At 47.1% G+C, this 23,359-nt stretch overlaps 2 protein-coding genes across 3 annotated transcripts in view; one reads left to right on the forward strand and one right to left on the reverse strand.

Moving 5' to 3' along the window:
- The window catches only part of GGA3 (golgi associated, gamma adaptin ear containing, ARF binding protein 3), a 28,713-nt gene extending 20,653 nt beyond the window's left edge, over positions 1 to 8,060 (forward strand). The window contains exon 17 of the mRNA XM_012453727.3: positions 7,308 to 8,060. Within this exon, the coding sequence (XP_012309150.2) occupies positions 7,308 to 7,382 (75 nt within the window). The 3' untranslated portion in view covers positions 7,383 to 8,060. The remainder of the gene's footprint in view (positions 1 to 7,307) is intronic.
- NUP85 (nucleoporin 85) overlaps positions 1 to 23,359 on the reverse strand; it is a 40,334-nt gene that overhangs the window by 2,160 nt on the left and 14,815 nt on the right. Inside the window, exons 4-17 of one of the 2 annotated variants that reach the window (XM_064369272.1) lie at positions 20,912 to 20,982; positions 18,495 to 18,538; positions 16,061 to 16,130; positions 13,673 to 13,794; positions 6,524 to 6,658; positions 6,295 to 6,417; positions 5,929 to 6,060; positions 5,616 to 5,722; positions 2,610 to 2,693; positions 2,416 to 2,481; positions 2,074 to 2,225; positions 1,144 to 1,261; positions 954 to 1,054; positions 128 to 738 (exon numbers count right to left, since the gene is read on the reverse strand). In XM_064369272.1, coding sequence (XP_064225342.1) covers positions 587 to 738; positions 954 to 1,054; positions 1,144 to 1,261; positions 2,074 to 2,225; positions 2,416 to 2,481; positions 2,610 to 2,693; positions 5,616 to 5,722; positions 5,929 to 6,060; positions 6,295 to 6,417; positions 6,524 to 6,658; positions 13,673 to 13,794; positions 16,061 to 16,130; positions 18,495 to 18,538; positions 20,912 to 20,982 — 1,477 coding nt within the window. In that variant the 3' untranslated portion in view covers positions 128 to 586. Of the gene's footprint in view, positions 1 to 127; positions 739 to 953; positions 1,055 to 1,143; positions 1,262 to 2,073; positions 2,226 to 2,415; positions 2,482 to 2,609; positions 2,694 to 5,615; positions 5,723 to 5,928; positions 6,061 to 6,294; positions 6,418 to 6,523; positions 6,659 to 13,672; positions 13,795 to 16,060; positions 16,131 to 18,494; positions 18,539 to 20,911; positions 20,983 to 23,359 lie in introns of those variants that run through there. The other variant, XM_021670897.2, reaches the window with a different exon arrangement.

Raw genomic sequence — 23,359 nt, forward strand, 5'->3', positions numbered from 1 at the left:
CACTCCAGCGAGCAGGAGATATTTCCAGAGCTGTCTCCAAACAGGCCAATGAGATGCACACCAAGTGTGTTCAAAACAGACTTTGAAGGAACTCCAAAGAGTCAAATCTGGGGAAACGTCAGCATCAAAATACCTAACAAGAGTCATGGGTTAAGAGATTGGCAACCGGGTACAATGGCTGACGCCTGTAATACCAGCACACTGGGAGGTTGAGGCGGGCAGATCACAAGGTCGGGAGTTCCGAGACCAGCCTGGCCAACATAGTGAAACCTCGTCGCTACTAAAAATACAAAAATTAGCTGAGCATGGTGGCACGTGCCTGTAGTCCCAGCTACCTGGGAGGCTGAGGCAGGAGAATCACTTGAACCTGGGGAAGCGGAGGTCGTGGTGAGCCAAGATCATGCCACTGCACTCCTGCCTGGGCAACAGAGCAAGACTCCCATCTCAAAAAAAAAAGGGGATTGACTAGGCCAGGCGCAATGGCTCATGCCTGTAATCCTAGCACTTTGGGAGGCCGAAGTGGGCAGATCAGCTGAGATCTGGAGTTTGAGATCAGCCTGGCCAACATGGTGAAACCCCATCTCTACTAAAATACAAAAATTAGCCAGATGTGATGCCACATGCCTGTAGTCCTAGCTAGCAGGGGAGGAGGGGGGCTGAGGCACAAGAATTGCTTGAAGTTGGGAGGTGGAGGTTGCAGTGAGCTGAGATCACACCACTGTACTCCAGCCTGGCAGCCTGGGTCACAGCGTAAGACAGAAAGGAAGGGAGGGAGGGTTAAAAAGAGGCACTAAGGAGATGTTACAGCCAAACTCATCGTCCTAAGCATGATGAAGGACATTTCTGGGACCACTGATGCAATGGGAATATAGGAAGGAAGCGCTGTGATCCCTCCAATCTCCCCAACTACCCACTTCTGCCCAAACCACAGGGCACAAAACCGAGAGACTCACCCAAGAATGTCAGTCGGTCACTGAGCATCATGGCTGGCCCCAGGTTGTCGATGAGATCCAAATCAGAAAAGCAGCCTCGCTCACAGTAATCCCTGAGGAACCTGCAAGGCCCGGCCCAGAGATCAGAGCAGTAGTCTCAAGCCTACCTCATCTGCCCATTCCCTGGGAAGCCAACACCAGTGGCACCCACCGGTCTGACACAAGCGTGGCAAAGGCGGCATCCTTAGCACGGATGCTCCAAGACAGGGCAGAACCCAGGCGATTGTTGCGGACGGCTTTCATGGCTAGGATCTTACAAATGCTGCGAACTTTGCAGGGGAAAAGAGAAAAGGTGAATACTTTCACCCCACAAATCCATTCCTGAGCCCTGTGGGGACTGGAGTGGCCTCACAGCCTCACTCTACCACAAAGCCTCTCTGGGCTCTAAACACAGCTTAGTCAGCAGAGCTGGAAACTTTGGGGCTGATTAATAGTGTCAGTGCCCATCACGGCAGGACTGGCTCTGAGTGTGTGTGGCTTCAGGGGCAGCAAAGGACGATTGTTTCTCTCTACAAGTCAGCTTTTCTGTTACCTCTCCAGATGCCTCAAATCCCATCTTCCTGTGGGTCATGAATACCATATGCTTTCAGAAATGGTCGTGAACATACAACTGCCTCTCTGTAGGGTAATAACTCATGTTTTTATCAACAGTGAGGGGAGAAAGGAAGGGGCAGACTTGGTCATCCTCATTCCACTCTCTCTGCTTTTCTGAAGACACCTCCAGCACTGTTTCCCCATTGAGTCAGGCTGAGCTAGCAACAGCAACCCACCTGGACAGGGAAACAGCGCCAACCCCAGCCTTGACGTCATGGAATCAAGTGTGTGAGAGAAGAGGCAGCTCAGGCCTTTGCAGGTGACGTGTAGATTTTGTCTGGGTTCCAGTGGATCCCTAGGTTTCTTGTCCCTCCCAAATAATGATCCCATTTCTCAGCTTACCTCTTGGCATCCATAGCCCCACCTCTCCCATGTGGCTGGGGAAGAGGGGGATGGCGTGGGGTAAGCAGGGTAGGCACAAAGTATGCCCTCAGGGTCTCCTGACTTCCGTGTCCCACACAGTAGGCTGGGAGTGGGGCCAGCTCACCTTGTTCAGTCATCTGCCGCTGCTCACAGATCCGCAGCACCTTGAGGGCTTTCTGCTCGGTGTTCAGAGGTATCCGCTCAATGTGCAACTCCAAGGAGACTCGGCCCAGCTCAGGGCAGTAATCAAAGTAATCCACCCCCAGCTGCCACAGGCTGCAGAGGTCCAAGGAGGACAGACATGAGGTGCTACTTTGTGGCTCTGGGGACTGGCACCTGAGGCTCCCCTCCACTGACCCTTCCACAGCCTTTAGGGAGCCAACTGGGAGAGAATAGTCCAAGCTCCAATGACACCCACATGCTGAAGAGCACCCAGCACAGCACACACCTTTGGGTTCCTTCCTACCTGGGATGAGCGAACAGTCCCGAGGCGTACTCCAGCAGGAGGAACTCTCTCATATTGGAACCAAAACTGGAATAAAATGTAACAAAAGACCAAGACTCCTGGCCTGCCCTGTTCAGGGCCCCCTTCCTCAGCCCAACCTCCCTTCTAGGCATTGGTGGTGAGAAGAGGAGGATCAGTGCCTCCAGGCCACTTACTAGAGGTTGTGTGACTGGAGGAGCTTGCAGTGGTCCAGCAGGTCTGTCAGGTGGGCCACAAACCACCAGTTGCTCAGGGCGATGCTGCAGATTCAGACACCAAGGCAAGAAGGAAAGTTAGGCCAGAGGTGGCGTCCCACAAGAGTGGGGGTAAGCAATAACCCCACATGTCCTGTCCCTCAAAGAGATGGGGCCAGCTGTGATGGTAGCTCATGCCTGTGATCCCAGTATTTTGGGAGGCCAAGGCAGGCAGATCACTTGAGCCGAGGAGATCAAGATCAGTCTGGGGAACATGACAAAACCCCATCTCTACAAAAAATATAAAAATTAGCCAGGCATGGTGGCACACACCTGCACTCCCAGCTACTCGAGAAGCTGAGATGGGAGGACTGCTTGAGCCTGGGAAGCAGAGGCTATGGTGAGCCAAGATCACGCCACTGCACTCCAAATTGGGTAAGAGAGAACAAACAAATCTAAAAAAAAAAAAATGCTCAGAAAGTAGTTTGGTTTCTTTAATTTTTTGAGACAGAATCTTGCTCTGTCACCTAGGCTGGAGTGCAGTGGCGAGAGCTCAGCTCACTGCAACTTCTACCTCCCAGCTTCAAGTAATTCTCATGCCTCTGCCTTGCGAGTAGCTGGGATTACAGGCGTGCGCTGCCACACCCAGCTAGAAAGTAGCTTTTAAATGTTCTCACCACACGAAAAGAGTCAATATGTGAGGTGACAGGTGTGCTCGCTAGCTTAATTTCACAATGTCTATCAAACATGTCTATCAAAACATGTTGTAAACCTTGGCCAGGCGCAGTGGCTCATGCCTATAATCCTAACACTTTGGGAGGCTGAGGCAGGTGGATCACTTGGCTTAGGAGTTCGAGACCAGCCTGGCCAACATGGCAAAACCCTGTCTCCACCAAAAATACAAAAATTAGCTGGGCATGGTGGCGTGTGCCTATGGTTCCAGCTACTCAGGAGGCTGAGGCAGAAGGATTGCTTGAGCTCAGGAGGCAGAGGTTGCAATGAGCCGAGATCATGCCACTGCACTCCAGCCCAAGTGACAGGGCGAGACTGTCTCAAGAAAAAAAAAAAAAAGTTGTACACCTTAAATATATACTACTTTATTTGTTAATCACACCTCAATAAAGCCAGGAAAAAATGGGAGGAGTCAGCTGGGTCAGGGGAAAGGATACCTCAGCTTCCCAAAACGCTGTTGCTACCCAGATTTCTAATGGGGAAACCATTAGAGAAGCCCGTGAAAAGGCTATAGGGGACTCAAACTAAGGGAGCCAAAGCCTCAGCCTGCACAAAAAGGCTGCAAGTGGAAGGAAGGGCTGAGACAGCACCTGTGGTGTCTTCCCAAAGGGATCCAGTATCCAGCAGCCTGTAGTCCCAGCTACTTGGGAGGGTGAGGCAAAAGGATCGCTTGAACCCAGGAGGTCGAGGCTGCAGATCCAGTGGAGCCAAGATCACTCCACTGCACTCCAGCCTGGGTGACAAAGTGACTCTTTCTCAAACAAAACAAAAAACTTGGCAGGACGTGGTGGCTTACACCTATTATCCCAGCACTTTGGGAGGCCAAGGTGGACAGATCACCTGAGGTCAGGAGTTGCAGACCACCCTGGCCAACATGGTGAAACCCTGTCTCTATTGAAAAATGCAAATTGTAGCTGGGCATGGTGATGGACACCTGTAATCCCAGCTACTTGGAAGGCTGAGGCAGGAGAATCACTCCAATCCAGGAGGCGGAGGTTGCAGTGAGCCAAGATCGCACCATTACACTCCAGCCTGGGCAAAAAGAGCAAAACTCCATCTCAGAAAAAACAACAACAACAACAAACAGAAACAAACACACAAAAAAACTTGTTTTTTATTCCCCAAATCTAATATCATTTTCTCAAAGTCCTGGCTTTCTTTTGCCCAAAACAAGAAGACCAGATAGGGCGAAGGAAACTCTTCCCATGCCCAGATTTACAAAAGAGCCAGTTGAGGTCAGTGAATCTGACATCTGATCAAGGCCATCTTCTGCCATTACCCACTTCCTCCCTTCCCAGCAGTCTTCAGTGCACTGCCCACCATCCAGGGTACACAAGAAGGAAGGGGATATTCTTTCTGACTTACCATATATGCAGAGTTCTGGAAAGGTTTACCTTTGATTCATTATGTTTGGCACACCCTTTCCTGCCTTGCTAAAGATTCAGTGCAATGATAGAATACCCTCTTTTGGAGAGAGGGCTGGAAATTCTGAATGATACCTAGCCTCAAGCTTGATGGTTTGGATAGCTCGCATCACTGGAGTGAGACTGTTGGAACATGCCATCCCATAAGGTGACTATGTGTCCATTAGGCGTCAAGAAACAGGCTTGCTGGCTTTTTCTAGATTTTAAATGTCTCAGTAATTTCCTGCAATGTTATTTTAAATACACATCCCTGAAATGTAAACAGTTATGTATATGGTAGCCCTCAAGCCTCCAGAAAGTCCCCAAGCTCATCCAGAGAGAAGCCATTATCTACCTGTGTCAGGCCAAGCAAGGGAGCAGGTTCTATGGTTTGAAGGGATCCCCTCTAAAACCCATTTTGCCAATGTGATACTGTTAAGAGGTAGGAACTCAAAGAGGTGATTAGGCCAGGAGGACTCCTCCCTCATGAATGAGATTAGGTGCCCTTACAGAGGGACTTGATGAAGGGAGTTTGTCCCCTTTTTGTCCTAACACCACATGAGACAGAACACAGTGTTCAAGGTGCCATCTTGGAAGCAGAGAGCAGCCCTCGCCAGCAAGCAACAGTGCCAATGCCTTGACCTTGGACTTTCAGCCTCCAGAACTATGAGAAAATAATCTTTTTCTTTATAAATTACCTGGTCTGAGGTATTCTGCAAGAGCACTGTGAGATCAACTAAGATAGCAGGTCTGAGGGAAAAAGGGTAAGGAACAGGCCACTCTAGAAACGGATGGTGGTGATATATATGTGTACAACTAAAAATGATTACAGTGTAGCGGGGAGAGACCCTACCTGCATTCTTTTATCACTTGATGGATGTCAAACTCAAAGGCTGCCATCAAGATGTTGTCCAGGGGTTCTGGGCTGCTCTCACCTCCCAGAAACAGGTCTAGGCTGGACTGTGGAAAGGTGATGAGACACTCAGTCCCAAGGATGGAAACACAGACTCAGGGAATAGGTAGGGCTTCTGTATAAGAAAACCCAGAGAACGGAGCCGTGTTCTTTCACTAAGGGCCAAAGGAAAGGGTCCTCCTGTTCCTCAGGGAGGAATTAAAAGAGAATGACCCATCAGGGCACCACCCTTGCCCACTCAGAGCTCACTCACCTGGGCGTAGTACTGCAAATCGATGGGTTTTACCGTGGGATTAGAGTACAAGAGCCGAGTCACTAGGAAATGGTACCAGTTACTCAGAAGCTCCTTCTGCTCTAACAAGGCAGCTTCGTCTCCCAGCATGATCTGAGGAGAGAGACATTTGTGCTGAACTCTGTCCTGCTCTCAAGGGCAACTTCTTCATCATGTTCCTGCTGTCAGCTAAGGCACTGGATTTCAACTAGTCTGAAAGCTCTCGCCATCATGGCAGAGCGATGGACAGCCCTATCCAAGGAGGACCAAGCTCTTGCCATTGCAGCACTGGATGCCACAGCCCCCACAAAAAGCCAATGTGGATGCAACCTGAACTGCTTCCCACACCTTGCAGAGAGACTCCAGGTGAGGGTTGCTGGCAAATGTGCAGTCCTGGAGGTACCGCTCACACTCCTCGTGCCAGTGCTGCCACTTCAGCTCCAGCTCTGTCAGTGTCTGGGTGTTCCCAGGCTAAGGAGAGAGACCAGCCATGAGGTGTCATCTCACTCAAACACTTTACATTTATAGTGAATCACCCATCTCCTGTGACCCAGCAGAGCAGAGTGCCCCCACGTACACTGAGAATGGGCATTGTCCTCATCAGTTCCCCCATGATTCGGCACATGCCTACAGAGGCGGGGCTGGTGTCGGCTTCCTTGGAGAGCATCTGTCGGGCCTCATCCAGACGGCCCTGCAGCACCAAGATGGTCACCTGGGAGGAGATCAGGGCCCATGAGCACTGGCAGGAGGCCTGGCCCTGCCGAGGCATGAGAATAGTCCCTTCACCCCACACTTTAGCTGTCTAACTCCTCAGACATAAGCTTCTTTCTGCCTGAGTCTGCCCTGGAAAGAATGAGGCTCGCTCTTTCTAGAAGTAATCTATCACATCCAATTTCATGGCGTTTTTCACCTCCACCACATTTTTCAAACAGCCAGCAGTAGTCCATTATACCCTGTGACCAGCTTTTTAAAAATAAACAAACAGGCCTGGTGTAGTGGCTCATGCCTGTAATCCTAGCATTTTGGGAGGCTGAGGTGGGCAGATCACAAAGTCAGGACTTTGAGACCAATCTGGCCAATATGGTAAAACCCTGTCTCTACTAAAAATACAAAAAAATTAGCCCGGTCTGGTGGTGGGCACCTGTAGTCCCAGCTACTCGGGAGGCTGAGGTAGAGAACTGCTTGAACCTGGGAGGCGGAGGTTGTAGTGAGCCAAGACTGCACCCCTGCACTCTAGCCTGGGCAACACAGCGAGACTCTGTCTCAAAAAACAAACCAACAAAAAAAACATGTTCCTCTACCCGCTTCCCCTCACCCTTCTCCATGATCATGCTGTGTACTGTTGATTCTTTCTCCCACAGTCTCCTCAAAAAACTTTCAGGATCATGCAATTCCTGGCCAAGAAACAAAAGCAAAATCGTCCCATTACCCAGTGAAGTCAGATTAAAACTGGTAATACAGGGCGAGGCACGGTGGCTCACGCCTGTAATCCAGCACTTTGGGAGGCTGAGGCGGGCGGATCACAAGGTAAGAAGTTGAGACTATCCTGGTTAACATGGTGAAACCCCACCTCTACTAAAAATACAAAAAATTAGCCAGGCGTGGTGGCACTTGCCTGTCTATAGTCTCAGCTACTCGGGAGGCTGAGGCAGGAGAATCATTTGAACCCAGGAGGCTGAGATCGCACCACTGCACTCCAGCCTGGGCAACAGAATGAGACTCCGTCTCAAAACAAAAACAAAACAAAACTGGTAATACAAGTTGCTACAACTCCAAGAGGAGAGACTGGAGAAGAACCGAGCTGAGTCCATCAGGAATTACACGAGATGCGGCACATAAGACTATTATCACAGCAAACTGAAACTGTCACCACTATTTGGAGAGGTGGCCATATTTTGTTGAAAAAGTGGTTTTTCTCTGATTACAAGCTCTGCACTGCTAGGCTGGTTCAATAATAAATATGTGAGAAGTTTTGTTTGAAAAAAATTAAAATGAAGTAATAAAAAATATCAGAATGCATGAAATAAAATGATTCATAAATGTTTCAGTTCAAATATGACTAAAATATGTATGACTAAATGTATGACTAAATAAATACACTCAATGCAAACAGTCCTCATTGTTCAGTCGGGTTTTTTTGTTTTTGTTTTTGAGATGGAGTTTAGCTCTTGTTGCCCAGGCTGGAGTGCAATGGCATGATCTTGGCTCACAGCAACCTCTGCCTCCAGGGTTCAAGCGATTGTCCTACTTCAGCCTCCCAAGAAGCTGGGATTACAGGCATCTGCCACCACGCCCAGCTAATTTTGTACTTTTAGTAGAGAGTGGTTTCTCCATGTTGGTCAGGCTGGTCTCGAATTCCCGACCTGAGGTGATCCACCCACCTTGACCTCCCAAAGTGCTGGGATTATAGGGATGAGCCACTGCACCCAGCACTATTCAGTCTTTATCTATAAATTTGCCTCTTCACTAAAATTTATTTGTAACCCCCAAATCAATATTTGTGGGTACTTTCAAATCAAAATTTGCAGACATGTACAGAGTGGCAAGAATTTTGAGTTGCTTTACACACTAAACAGCTTTATCGTGATGCAGTTAGTGCCACATTTTTTTCATTTCTGTACATATTGTTGGACCCCCAAATGTAGTACTGAAGTGCTTTTTAGTGTTGCTAAGTGCAAGAACTATGGGAGGTGTTATGTAAGCTTCATTCAGGCACGAATTATAGTGCTGTTGGCCCTGAGTTCATTGTTAACGAATCAACAATATATGTCAAATTAAGTTGTCTCTAAACAGATACACACATAAAACAAGTGATTGGTTATATGTTGATTGGTGGAACAAAATGTGACCAGAGGCTTGCAGAAACCTAACCCTGTATTCCCCCAGGAACAATGGTTCGATGTTTGCTAATTCAGTATTCAAGGCAACTTCATAAGCTGTAACTACCACAAATAAAACAATCGCCTATACAACTATATATATATACACACACACACACACACACACACAATTTTTACTACAAACCATACTAAAAAAAAAAAAAAATCACAAATAGGCCAGGCATGGTGGCTCACGCCTATAATCCCAGCACTCTGGGAAGCCAAGGCAGGCAGATCACCTAAGGTCAGCATTTTGAGACCACCCCAGCCAACATGGTGAAACCCTGTCTCTACTAATACTACAAAAAAAATTAGCTGGGCATGGTGGTGGGAGCCTGTAATCCTAGCTACTTGGGAAGTTGAGGCAGGAGAATCACTTGAACCCAGGAGGTTATCAGTTGCAGTGAGCTGAGGCTGTGCCACTGCACTCCAGCCTAGGCAACAGCAAAAGTCTGTCTCAAAAAAAAAAAAAAATCACAAATATATATACATACACATACTGATAACTCCCAACTTTTCCTCTCTAGCCCAAACTTCCTTCTCTGAATTCCAGCCTTATATATCCAAGTACTTAGTCAACATCTCTACTTGGATCTTGAGTAGGCTTGTTTTTTTTTTGAGATGGAGTCTTACTCTGTTGCCAGACTCGAGTGCATTGGCATGATCTTCACTCGCTGCAACCTCTGTGTCCCGGGTTCAAGTGATTCTCCTGCCTCAGCTTCCCAAGTAGCTTGAGCTTAAGAGTTTGAGACCAGCCTGAACAACATGGGAAAACCCTGTCTCATTAAAAATACAAAAATTAGCCAGGCATGGTGGCACGCCCTTGTAGTCCTAGTAACTTGGAAGGCTGAGTTGGGAGGATCACCTGAGCCTAGGAGGTCAAGACTGCAGTGGGCTGTGATCAAACCACTGCATTCCAGCCTGGGCAAGAGGCTCTGTCTCAAAAAAAAAAAAAAAAAAAAAAAAAAAAACCACACACACACGACAGAGAAACATTAACATGTCTAAAATTAAACACCAGTTTGCCTCCAACTCACCAACCTCATCTTCCCACATTCTTCTATTTCTTGCATGCCCACATCAAATCAATCCATCTGCAAACCATAAACTCTCTTCAAACATATCTACACTCCACCACCACCATCTTTTGCCTGGCTTAGTACAGCAGTATCCAGACTGGCCTGTTTCTACCCTCACTGTATTCTCAGCACGGCAGCCAGGACAGCCGTTGGGAACCTAAGTAACATCCCAGAATTCCTTTGTTCAGCTCACCAATGCTCTGTCGCCCATCTGGCTTAGAAATAAGAAGATTAGCAGCCTGGCATGGCGGCTCACACCTGTAATCCCAGCACTTTGGGAGGCAGCGGCAGGTGGATCACCTGAGGTCGGGAGTTCGAGACCAGCCTGACCACATGGAGAAACCCCATCTCTACTAAAAATACAAAATGAGCAGCATGGTGGCACATGCCTGTAATCCCAGCTACTTGAGAGGCTGAGGCAGGAGAATCACTCGAACCCAGGAAGTGGAGGTTGCAGTGAGCCAAGAACACGCCATTGCACTCCAGCAAGAGCAAAACTGTCAAAAAAAAAAAAAAAAAAAATGAGGTCAGGAGTTCGAGACCAGCCTGGCCAATATGGCGAGAAAAAAAAAAAGCCAGGCTTGGTGGCTCATGCTTGTAATCCCAGCACTTTGGGAGGCCTACGCGGGCAGATCATGAGGTCAGGAGTTTGAGACCAGCCTGGCCAACACAGTGAAACCCCCTCTCTACTTTACACAAAAATTAGCTGGGCATGGTGGCAGGCACCTGTAATCCCATCTACTTGGGAAACTTAGGCAGGAGAATCACTTAAACCTGGGAGGTAGAGGTTGCAGTGAGCCAAAATGGCACCACCGCACGCCAGCCTGGGCGACAGAGCTAGACTCCATCTCAGAAAAAAAAAGTAAAAGACTAGCTTTTACTGTGTATCAACGATGTCAACTACTTCACCCACATTTATGTCCGTTAACTAATGATCACAACAGCCCCATGGGACGGGTATTATTATCTCCACTGGACAGATAAGGACACTTAAAGCCCTTAAGTAGCTCACTCAAGATCTCACAGTTAGTGGCCAGGCACAGTGGCTCACATCTGTAATCCCAACACATTGGGAGGCCAAGGCAGGAGGATTGCTTGAGCCCAGGAGTTCAAAAAATTAAAAAAATTTGGTTGGGCGCAGTGGCTCAGGCCTGTAATCCCAGCACTTTGGGAGGCCGAAGGAGGCAAATCTCCTGAGGTCAGGAGTTCAAGACTAGCCTGGCCAACACGACAAAACCCTATCTCTGCTAAAAATACAAAAATTAGTCAGGCAAGATGGCGGGCACCTGTAATCCCAGCTACTCTGGAGGCTGAGACAGGAGAATCACTTGAACCTGAGAGGCAGTGTTTACAGTGAGCCGAGATCGTACCACTGCACTCCAGCCTGGGCAATAAAGTGGACTCTGTCAAAAGAAAAAAAAAAAAACCTTACAGCTAGTAAAAGGCTGAGCTGGAATGCTAACCCAGGCAGTATGGCACCACAGACCATGTTAGCCATCCTGCTATGCAGGCTGCAAAAAGCTAAAGTCTCAGTGACAGCCCAGGGGGCCCTCTCAGACCTGGCCAGATATCTGTCTGTCTTTATCTCCCCAACTAATCCCTACTACCTCCTACTCAGCTCATAGGACCCAGCACAGCCCCTCCTGCTCCACCCTGCCTCTACAACACAGCATCTGCAGTCCTTGCTAACTGGAATGCTTTCTTCAGCCTAGTTCTCCTCACCTCCTTCAGGTCTCACCTCCAATCCCTCATGAGGGAGGCCTTCTTTGATGCCCCTCCAGCACTCAAAGCCTCCCCTCCCTTCTTGGCTCCTTGCCAGAGCACTTCACTATGTGCCAGGATCCATGGTACTGGTCTATATGTTGCTGTTCTGTCTCCAAACACAGGATATAAACTCCATAAAGGCAGGAATCTTTGCCTGTTTTAGTCATGGTTGTCTCCTTGGTGCCTTGCAATAGTAAGGACTCAATAAATACTCAGTGAATGACCAAGCATGGTGGCTCACACTTGCAATCCCAACACTTAGGGAGGCCAAGGTGGGAGGATTGCTTGAGCTTAGGAGTTCAAGACCAGGCTGGGTAATATAGTGAGACCTCATCTCTACAAAAAATAAAACCAGCCAGGCATGGTGGTGTGCACCTGTACTCCCAACCACTCAGGAGGCTGAGGTGTGAGGATCACTTGAGCCCAGGAAATCAAAGCTGCAATGTGCCGTGATCGAACCACTGCACTCCAGCCCAGGGCGCAAGTGAGACCCTGTCTCTAAACAACAACAAACCTTAGCAAATCAATCAGAGTCAAACATTTGGCCCAATACTTCCTGAATGAAGGCACTCCCCTTACCTGCACTGATCTCCCAGCACCATAAGGCCTAGAAACAGCCCCAAAGGTAACAACTCCTTACTTGAATTCCAGGTTTTCTTTTCTTTTCGTCCTCACAATCTGTTCCCAATTTCAGGGTTTTTTTGTTTTGTTTTTCTTGAGATGGAATCTCGCTCTGTCACCCGGCTGGAGTGCAGTGGAGTGACCTCAGCACACTGCAACCTACCCCTCCCAGATTCAAGTGATTCTCCTGCCTCAGCCTCCCAAGGAGCTGGGACTACAGGCATGTGCCACCATGCCCAGCTAATTTTTTTTTTTTTTTTGGAGACAGAATTTCATTCTTGTTGCCCAGTCTGGAGTGCAATGGCATAATCTTAGCTCACCGCAACCTCCCCATCCTGGATTCAAGTGATTCTTCTGCCTCAGCCTCCCGAGTAGCTGGAATTACAGGCATGCGCCACCACGCCTGGCTAATTTTTTGAATTTAGTAGAGACAGGGTTTCACCATGTTGGGTCAGGCTGGTCTGGAACTCCCGACCTCAGGTGATCCACCCGCCTCGGCCTCCCACAGTACTGGGATTAGAGGCATGAGCCACTACGCCTGGCCCCCAATTTCAGGTTTTATAAGTTTAGTCAACCTTCCATTAGCCCAGTCAACTAGTAATCTCCTCCCTACCACCTTCCAATTGGGTCAGTAAGCAAAGGTGAATGGAAATAACTAACACATAGATAATATATCCACATACACATATTCCATATGGTGACTTCCAAATTGACAATCCAAAGTAACTTGCAAGCTCATTTACATCAAACCTCCCCACGCACCCCAGCCCCTATCAACTGGTTTTCTATGATTAGCCAGGCATGGTGGCTTGCACCTGTGATCCCAGCTACTTGGGAAGCTGAGGTGGTAGGACCACACAGGAGGCAGAGATTGTGGTGAGAAAGATCACAGCACTACACAACAGCCTGGGCAACAGAGTGAGACTGTTTTTTCTTTCATATTGTTATTTATTTATTTTGAGATGGGGTCTCACTTTATTGCCCAGGCTAATCTCAAATTCTTGGGCTCATGTGATTCCTGACTTGGCCTCCCAAAATGCTGGCTGCAATTATAGGCATGAGCCACTGCACCCAGCAGAGACCCTGTCTCAAAAAAAAAAAAAAAAGTTTTACATTACTTTTTGTATCTTCTCTTCCTTAGATCCACAAAGAAATCAAATTTCCTTTTCCCGTGGAAAGTCTTCAAAGCATTATTTTTCTTATATGGTACCTCAGTTTTAGATTCTCCCATAGAGCAGGGAAGAAAAAATTCAAGAGTCTCCATAGTAACAGACTCCAAAAGCCAACCTACTGCTGGAGGCTCAGTGAGTGTCCTCAGATCCACCTGACGGCACCAGGGACAAGAGGACACACGGTGGGAGGTGGGGGCCCAGCCTGCCTTACCAAGTTCCAGAAGCTCTCGTGTTTGCTTGGATTCTCACTGCCCAGAACATCGGCCGACAAACTGTCCACCTCGCACACATGGAGCCGGACCCAGTCAAGGAGGTGGAGGAGGAGAGGGCCAGCTGGGAGGAGAGACTCTCATCACACACAAAAGCCTCAGCTTCATCTGCAGCAAGTTCCACTTTATCCAAAAAACAGAATGTTAAGGCAGACAAGCTGACTACATAGGTTTATCCCTTTTAAGCAGTCACACACATGGTCCTGAATGAAGGACTATGCTAGGAAAAAGCAAATGCACTTTCACCAAATACTCCCTCTGTGCCAGGCAGCTCCAACTTTGACCCCAGAAAGGGGTGAACATGGAATGCAGACCTCACCACCCCACACTCCAGATTTTTCCCAAATACTCAATGGCTACACAAGTAAAGGCTGTTTAGGAATCAGTACTGACTAGCAAATAGCTAGGTATACAATGATGATGAAAACATATGGCCAGGGGGCTGGGGGCACACACCTGTAATGCTAGCACTTTGGGAGGCTAAGGCGGGTGGATCGTTTGAGCTAAGGAGTTCGAGATCAGCCTGGCCAACATAGTAAAACCCTGTCTCTACTGAAAATACAAAAATTAGCCGGGTGTGATGGTGCATGCCTATAATTAAAGTTACTCAGAAGGCTGAAGCAGAATTGCTTGAACCAGCGAGGCAGAGGTTGCAGTGAGCAGAGATTGCACCACTGCACTCCAGCCTGGGAGACAAAGTGAGACTCTGTCTTAAAACACAAAACAAACAAACAAACAAACAAAAAACATATGGCCGGGCAGGGTGGCTCTTGTCTATAATCCCAGCACTTTGGGAGGCTGAGGCAGGCAGATGGCTTGAGCCCAGGAGTTTTAGACTAGCCTGGGCAACATAGGGAGACCCCATCTCTACAAAAAAAATTTTAAAATTGGCCGAACCAGGCATGCTGAGTCATGCCTATAATCCCAGCATTTTTCAAGGCCAAGGTGGGCAGATTGCTCAAGAGTTCAAGAACAGCCGGGCGCGGTGGCTCACGTCTGTAATCCCAGCACTTTGGGAGGCCGAGGCGGGTGGATCACGAGGTCAAGAGATCGAGACCATCCTGGTCAACATGGTGAAACCCCGTCTCTACTAAAAATACAAAAAATTAGCTGGGCATGGTGGCACGTGCCTGTAATCCCAGCTACTCAGGAGGCTGAGGCAGGAGAATTGCCTGAATCCAGGAGGCGGATGTTGCGGTGAGCCGAGATCGCGTCATTGCACTCCAGCCTGGGTAACAAGAGCGAAACTCCGTCTCAAAAAAAAAAAAAAAAAAGTTCAAGAACAGCCTGGGCAACATGGCGAAACCTCCTCTCTACAAGGTCAGTGTTGATCTCCTGACCTAGTGATCCACCCACCTCAGCCTTCCAAAGTGCTGGAATTACAGGCATGAGCTACCGTTCCCAGCCTTAAGTTCCCCAGTTCTTTAAACAGTATGAGTAAAATACTAGGGCTGCACCGGGATTACTACTCATTTATGGAAAAGAGCAAACATAAATCCCTAAAAGAAATGCAAAAAAAGCTGCAGCAGATTCACAGAAAGCTCATTCAGGCCATGACACTATACTGACAATTAAATTCAAGATCAACAGAAGGCGGGGCTCAGTGGCTCACGCCTGTAATCCCAGCCCTTTGGGAGACCAAGGTAGGCAGATCGTCTGAAGTCAGGAGTTCAAGACCAGCCTGGCCAACATGGTGAAACCCCATCTCTACTAAAAGTACAAAAAAAAATTAGCCAGGTATGGTGGGGTGTGCCTGTAATCCCGGCTACTCGGGAGGCTGAGCCAGCAGAATGGCTTAAACCCAGGCGGCAGAGGTTGCAGTGAGCCGAGATCGAGCCACTGCACTCCGGCAAGGGCAACAGAACAAGACTCCGTCTCAAAAGAAAAAAAAAAAAGATCAACAGAAAAATTCCCATTGTCAGAGTTAACATACAGAGTCGCCCTATCCCAATTATTAGTGATAGAATTCCCGACGTAACTTTGCATCCCACAACCTAATCCCATCCCACATCCATAAAACTTTAAGCTTGGCCAGTCCATGATACACTGACCACCCCTTTCACACACTAGTTTAGTATTTCTCAATACTTGTCAGGGGTAATCTGCCTAATGTTTTATGTTTCTAGGAGGCACTCTGCATGCTGCCTGGACAAAATGTCAGGTTTCTTTGGGAGTTTTCTGACGATTTCAGGTGGTTATAATGATGAAAAGCACTGGAAAGAACATTCTCAGGAATAAAACACTCATCACCATGCACAGGAAAGATGAGGAAAGAGCAGAAGATGGCAGGGGACACCTCTGATGTTATGGTGAGATTATTTTATGCTTACCTGGGGCCACTTCAATAAAAAGAATCTCACACAGGTTCCAAATGAGCTCCATTGCTGACAAAATGGAGACCTAAGTAAGGAAGAAATGGAGACAGGTTTCACTGAAATCATTCCTGAGCTTTGCTCTCAGAGCCAAGGGATGAAGCAGGCCTTGACTCTCATAACAGTTATTCCTTCACCCTACAGTTACTGGAATCCTCCAGGAGGATTTCCCACAGGGAAGCCAGTGTGAGGATGTTAGGTGGTGGGATGGAAACTAACATTATTTTGTTTTAGTGGTTGTGATTGTATTTTACTGTGCATTACAAAAATAAGTTGGCCAAGTACAGTGGCTCAGGCCTGTAATCCCAGTACTTTGGGAGGCCAAGGAAGGTGGAATACTAGAGTCTAAGAGTTCAAGACCAGCCTGAGCAACATGGCAAGATCTTGTCACAACAAAAAATACAAACATCGGCCAAGTGTAGTGGCATATCTCTGTAATCTCAGCTCCTCAGGAGGCTGAGGTGGGAGGATCACTTGAGCCCAAGAAGTTAAGTCTGCAGTGAGCCGTAATCATGCCACTGCATTCCAGCTTGGGCAAGAGTGAGACCCTGTCTCAAAATTTAAAAAGAGAAAAAAATATAACTCACATGTCACCAATGATTTTTTCTAGGGGGGCGGGGAGATGGAGTTTCACTGTTGTTGCCCAGGCTAGAATGCAATGGTGCAATCTCGGCCCACTGCAACCTTCGCCTCCTGGGTTCAAGCGATTCTCCTGCCATAGCCTCCTGAATAACTGGGATTACAGGTATCCACCATCACACCCAGCTAATTTTTTGTATGTATTTTCAGTAGAGATGGGTTTTCACCATGTTGGCCAGGCTGGTCTTAACTCCTGACCTCAGGTGATCCACCTCCTCAGTCTCCCAAAGTGCTGGGATTATAGGGGTGAGCCACCCCGTCCAGCTTTTTTTTTTTTTTTTTTAAGACTGAGTCTCGCTCTGTCGCCTAGGCTGGAGTGCATGGTGTGATGACTCACTGCTACCTCCACCTCTGGGATTCAAGCAGTTCTCCCGCCTCAGTCTCCCAAGTAGCTGGGATTACAGGAACATGCCACCACACCTGGCTAAATTTTGTATTTTTAGGAGAGATGGGGTTTCACCACATTGGCCAGGCTGGTCTCGAACTCCTGACCTCAAGTGATCTGCCCACCTTAGTCACCCAAAGTGCTGGGATTACAGGCATGAGCCACTGCGCCCAGCCAATCTTGATGAATTGATGGTTTAGGAAGGGGCTTCATTTGAGTAAAAGGAAAAGACAAGATTTAGAAAAATATTCAGAGGATGACACGAAACATGTAGCAGAGCAAAAATTGTGAAGTTGGTATTCCAAGGACTGAGGTTTAGTAAACAATCTATTAATGGGAAAGCCCAATACAAGACCCCAAAATAAATCAGACTTGGACCTTGCCCTTAGAATATGCAGGCTTCCCTTCCCCACCATCCTTCAGTCCAGAGACACCATGATGATTTGTTCATAAGGGGAAAATACTTCAGAGACAGTAAATTACTGCCTAGTCACTACTGACTTTCTAAAGTATTTAACATAAAGCATCTACAAAGGAAAAAGATACTGTAGTCATCTTCTAACTAAAGCAGAGAAACTTGCAACTCAGTAAAAATGTTGAGTTTGGCCAGGCGTGGCATCCCACACCTATAATCCCTGCACTTTGGGAGATCAAGGCAGGAGGATCACTTAAGCCCAGGAGTTCAAGACCAGCTTTGACAACACAGAGAAACCCTGTCTTTAAAAAAAAAAATGTTGAGTTCAAGCAGTGAGTAGTGTTTATGAGACTGAGCAGTGATATCACAAGATTAGCTCTCCATTTCGGGTGACAACCCCTCAACACAATGTGGTCAGGACATATAGGTTCCATAAGAACTGAACATTCAGGGCTGGCATGGTGGCTCACGTCTGTAATCCCAGCACTATGGGAGGTTGAGGCGGGTGGATCATCTGAGGTCAGGAGTTTAAGACCAACCTGGCCAACAGTGAGACCCCGTCTCCACTAAAAATACAAAAATTAGCTGGGCTTGGTGGCGCACACTTGTAATCCCAGCTACTTGGGTGGCTGAGGTAGGAGAATTGCTTGAACTTAGGAGGCGGAGGTTGCAGTGAGCAGAGTTCGTGCCACTGCACTCCAGCTTGGATGACAGAGCGAGACTCTCTGTCTCAAAAAAAAAAAAAAAAAGGAACCAAAAATTCACTCAAGTATTTAACAAGCATTTCCTTGTGGGCTAGACCTTGAAGGGACAAGACGATCACTGTCACCCAAAGGAGCTGCCTGTCTACCTGAAGAGACTTCTGCCATAACAGGAACTGCAAAGGCACCCCAGGTGAGTGCCCAAGACACGGGAAACAGTGATGCTAAAACAACAGTAGTGATTCCCCTTACCTGGCTGCTGAACTGGCGGCCACTGGCTGGATCTTTAGCAGCAACTAACAAAACACAAAACATTTTAAGTGAGCAACGGAATGCCCAGGCTTATTGTCACAGCTGAATATTCCAGGGTCTAGGGCTTGAACCTTTCTTTCTTTTAATGATAAAAATTAAAAGAAATTATGGCCGGGCGCGGTGGCTCAAGCCTGTAATCCCAGCACTTTGGGAGGCCGAGGCAGGTGGATCACGAGGTCAAGAGATCGAGACCATCCTGGTCAACATGGTGAAACCCTGTCTCTACTAATACAAAAAAAAAAATTAGCTGGGCATGGTGGCGCGTGCCTGTAATCCCAGCCACTCAGGAGGCTGAGGCAGGAGAATTGCCTGAACCCAGGAGGCGGAGATTGCGGTGAGCCGAGATCGCGCCATTGCACTCCAGCCTGGGTAACAAGATTGCGAAACTCCGTCTCAAAAAAAAAAAAAAAAAAAATTAAAAGAAATTAAAGTTTCTTCTAATTATAGATGTTTTTTTGTTAATGCTTCATATCCTTTCAATTCTCAAACCAAAGGCCCTCAAGTTACAAGTGGCACTTTCTTCATTTTTTTTTGAGGAGTCTCGCTCTGTCTCAGGCTGGAGTGCAGTGATCCTATCTTGGCTCACTGCAACCTCCACCTTCCGGGTTCAAGGGATTCTTCTGTCTCAGCCTCCCAAGTAGCTGGGATTACAGGAGCACGCCACCACGCCCAACTAATTTTTGTATATTTAGTAGAGACGGGGTTTCACCATGTTTGTCAGGCTGGTCTTGAACTCCTGACCTTGTGATCTGCCCGTCTCAGCCTCCCAAAGTGCTGGGATTACAGGTGTGAGCTACCACACCTGGCACAACTGGCACTTTCAACTGTAACACAGACCACATAAAGGTCTCTCACATGCCAAGTACAGTGGATCACAGCTGTAATCCCAACACTTGGGAGGCTGATGTGAAAGGACTGCTTGAGCCCAGGAGTTCAAGACCAGCTAGGGCAAAATTAGGTAGACCACGTCTCTACAAAAAAATTTAAAAATGATCAGAACATGCAAATCAACAAGAAGAAAAATGATGAAAAGATTTAATAAATTTTTAAAAAATTATCAGAACAAAGTCTCTGAAGAAAAGAGGGAAAAATTTTTTCTTTAATTAGCCGGGCATGGTGGTGCACACCTGTAGTCCCAACTACTTGGGAGGCTTAGGTGGGAAGATCACATGAGGACAGGTGGTCACGGCTGCAGTGAGTCATAATTGTGTCTTCGCACTCCAGCCTGGGCAACCTTGTCTCAAAAAAAATAAAGTCCAGGCACTGTGGCTCATGCCTGTAATCCCAGCACTCTAGGAGGCTAAGGCAGGGGGATCACTTGAGGCCAGGAGTTCAAGACTACCTGGCCAAAATGGTGAAACCCCATCTCTATTAAAAATACAAAACTTAGCTGGGTTTGGTGGTATGCACCTGTAATCCCGGCTACTCAGGAAGCTGGAGAATCGTTTGAACCTGGGAGGTGGAGGTTGCAGTGAGCTGAGATCATGCCTCAGTACTCCAGCCAGGACGACAGTGACACTCAAGACTCAAGACAAAAAAAAAAAATTCAAAATGATTACCAGGCCAAGCACAGTGACTCATGCCTGTAATCCCAGCACTTTGGGAGGTCAAGGCATGCAGATCACGAAGTCAGGAGATCGAGACCATTCTGGCTAACATGGTGAAACCCAGTCTCTACTAAAAATGCAAAAAATTAGCTGGGCATGGTGGCACGTGCCTGTAGTCCCAGCTACTTGGAAGGCTAGAACCCAGAAGGTGGAGATGGCAGTGAGCCTAGATCACGCCACTGCACTCCAGCCTGGGAGACGGAGCGAGACTCCATCTGAAAAAAAAAAAAAAAAAAAAAAAAACAAGGCTGGGTGTGGTGGCTCATGCCTATTATCCCAGCACTTTGGGGGGCCAAAGCAGGTGGATCATCTGAGGTCAGGAGTTTGAGACCAGCCTGAACAACACGGAGAAACCCCATCTCTACTAAAAATACAAAATTAGCCGAGTGTGGGGGTGCATGCCTGTAATCCCAGTTACTCGGGAGGCTGAGGCAGAAGAATTGCTTGAACCAGGGAGGCAGAGATTGCGGTGAGCCTAGATTATGCCATTGCACTCCAGCCTGGACAAAAAGAGTGAAACTTTGTGTGAAAGCAAAACAAAACAAAACATTATTACCAAAAGAGTAAGGATTGTGAAAGACAGAAAAGTAAATTTTGGACTGGAAGATCAATCCAACTTTACCTCACACTACTTATATTTACTTAAAATACTGCCACACACACATACATATACATTTGCACACACATGCATGCACATACACATACATGCACACACACATACGTACACACACACACACACAAAATCCTTACTTGCAACCTGGTGCATTTCCTCCATACACGCTCTTATGACTGATCGGTAGTTTTTACTCACTCGAACCAATCTACAAAAAAATGAAATGACACACAAGATGAGCCTGGAACATCTTGTGGTGCCACAAAGGAAAGAAACACTCAAATAAATGTAGGAATTTGCTGAAAGAAAGAAAAGAGCCATTGTGAAGGAGCCCCTTTCAAAGCTGGAACAACTTGAGCAACAAAATAAAACACCACGAAACAACCCATGGACTAAAGTTAACATCCACAAATCCATACTGACATTAACTGTTGCAGATGAAATCTACTGGTTACACCTTGTCTCAAAAAAATAAAAAAGATACATAAAGATATTTACTGGCTGGGTCTACTGGCTCATGCCTGTAATCTCAGAACTTTGGGAGGTGGAGGCGGGTAGATCACCTGAGGTCAGGAGTTCCAGACCAGCCTGACCAACCTGCTGAAACTCCGTCTCTACTAAAAATACAAAAATTGGCCAGGAGCAGTAGCTCATGTCTGTAATTCCAGCACTTCAGAAGGCTGAGGCGGGTGGATCACAAGGTCAAGAGATTGAGACCATCCTGGCCAACACGGTGAAACCCCATTTCTATTTAAAAAATACAGAAATTAGCTGGGTGTAGTGGCATGTGTCTGTAATCCCAGCTACTCGGGAGGCGGAGGCAGGAGAATTGCTTGAACCCAGGAGGCAGAGGTGGCAGTGAGCTGAGATCGTGCCACAGAACTCTAGCCTGGGCAACAGAGTGAGACATCGTCTCAAGAAAAAAAAAAAAAAAAAATTAGCTGGGTATGGTGGCGGGCACCTGTAATCCCAGCTATTCAGGAGGTTGAGGCAGGTGAATCACCTGAACCTGGGAAGTGGTGGTTGCAGTGAGCTGAGATCGTGCCATTACACTCCACCTGGGTGACAGAGTGAGACTCCGTCTCAAAAAAAAAAAAAAAAAATACAGGATCTCCTGCCTTCAAGGCATTACAGGACTTTTGACATGTTTTTTTTCTAGAAGTGACAATAGATTTCTCAGACTCACCAGTATTATCCACCAGAGTCCCATAAAACCAATAATCAGGCCAGGTGCAGTGGCTCACACCTATAATCCCCGCACTTTGGGAGGACGAGGCAGGCACATCACTTGAGGTCAGGAGTTCAAGACCAGCCTGGCCAACATGGTGAAATCCCATCCCTATTAAAAATGCAAAAATTAGCCAGATGTGGTGGCACACACCTGTAATCCCAGCTACTCAGGAGGCTGAGGTAGAATGACTTGAACCTGGGAGGCAGAGGCTGCAGTGAACCGAGATTGTACCACTGCACTCCAGCCTAGGTGACAGAGTGAGATTCTGTCTCAAAAACAAAACAAAACAAAAAAAACAACCAATATGTTTTGAATGTTGAACATTTGTTCAATTAAAAAAAAAACAAAAAACAATAATCACTCACACACACTCACACAGAAGCTGACCTGACCTGGGTACTGTCCAGAATGATTCATTTGTGAAAAGCTAATCAAGGAAGTAATATACCAACATTGCCATGAGCTAGCCGTGTGAAGGGACACTGACAAAAATCTAACACAGGCCGGGCGCGGTGGCTCACACCTGTAAACCCAGCACTTTGGGAGGCCGAGGCGGGTGGATCACGAGGTCAAGAGATCAAGACCATCCTGGTCAACATGGTGAAACCCCGTCTCTACTAAAAATACAAAAAAATTAGCTGGGCATGGTGGCGCTTGCCTATAATCCCAGCTACTCAGGAGGCTGAGGCAGGAGAATTGCCTGAACACAGGAGGCGGAGGTTGCAGTGAGCCGAGATCGCGCCATTGCACTCCAGCCTGGGTAACAAGAGCGAAACTCCGTCTCAAAAAATAAAAAATAAAAAATCTAACACAGTAGTTCTCAAGCTCCAGTATGCTGGAGATTTTAAGATCTGACTAGAGATTTTGATTTTAATGATCTGAAGTGGGTCCCAAAAGTTTACAATTAACAAGTACCACTCTAAAAATGATGAAGTTTTGAATGACAATTCAGGAAAATCCTAATCTATAAATAGTACAAGAGTTTTCTGGTCTATTGTCAAATAACGTCTCAATGGTAATTTTTTAAGAGACAAAACTATTACGTTTATATTAATTTTCAAATCTCCCAACAATGGGACCTCATTCAATGACTCTCACATGCTTTAGCAGCCTAAATTTTCTTCTTTAGAGAGTAAGTAAAATAGGAATATAAAAGCTTGTCAAGCCAGCCAATCAACAGCATTTGTACATTTCCACTAAGACTTCCCATCACTGCTGATGTACACTGTCCAGTACTATGGCCTCAAACTACAATTAGGAGTCTCTTAAGGCAACTCATAAAACAGACAAAAAGACAACGATGTACTTTATTTGGCTTTTCACAAGGTAGCCTGGGCTTCAACACCAAACAGCA

The sequence above is a fragment of the Aotus nancymaae genome, unplaced genomic scaffold (genome assembly GCF_030222135.1).
Source record: "Aotus nancymaae isolate 86718 unplaced genomic scaffold, 86718_ANA_hifiasm-v0.15.2.pri h1tg000089l, whole genome shotgun sequence".
Classification (NCBI taxonomy): Eukaryota; Metazoa; Chordata; class Mammalia; order Primates; family Aotidae; genus Aotus; species Aotus nancymaae.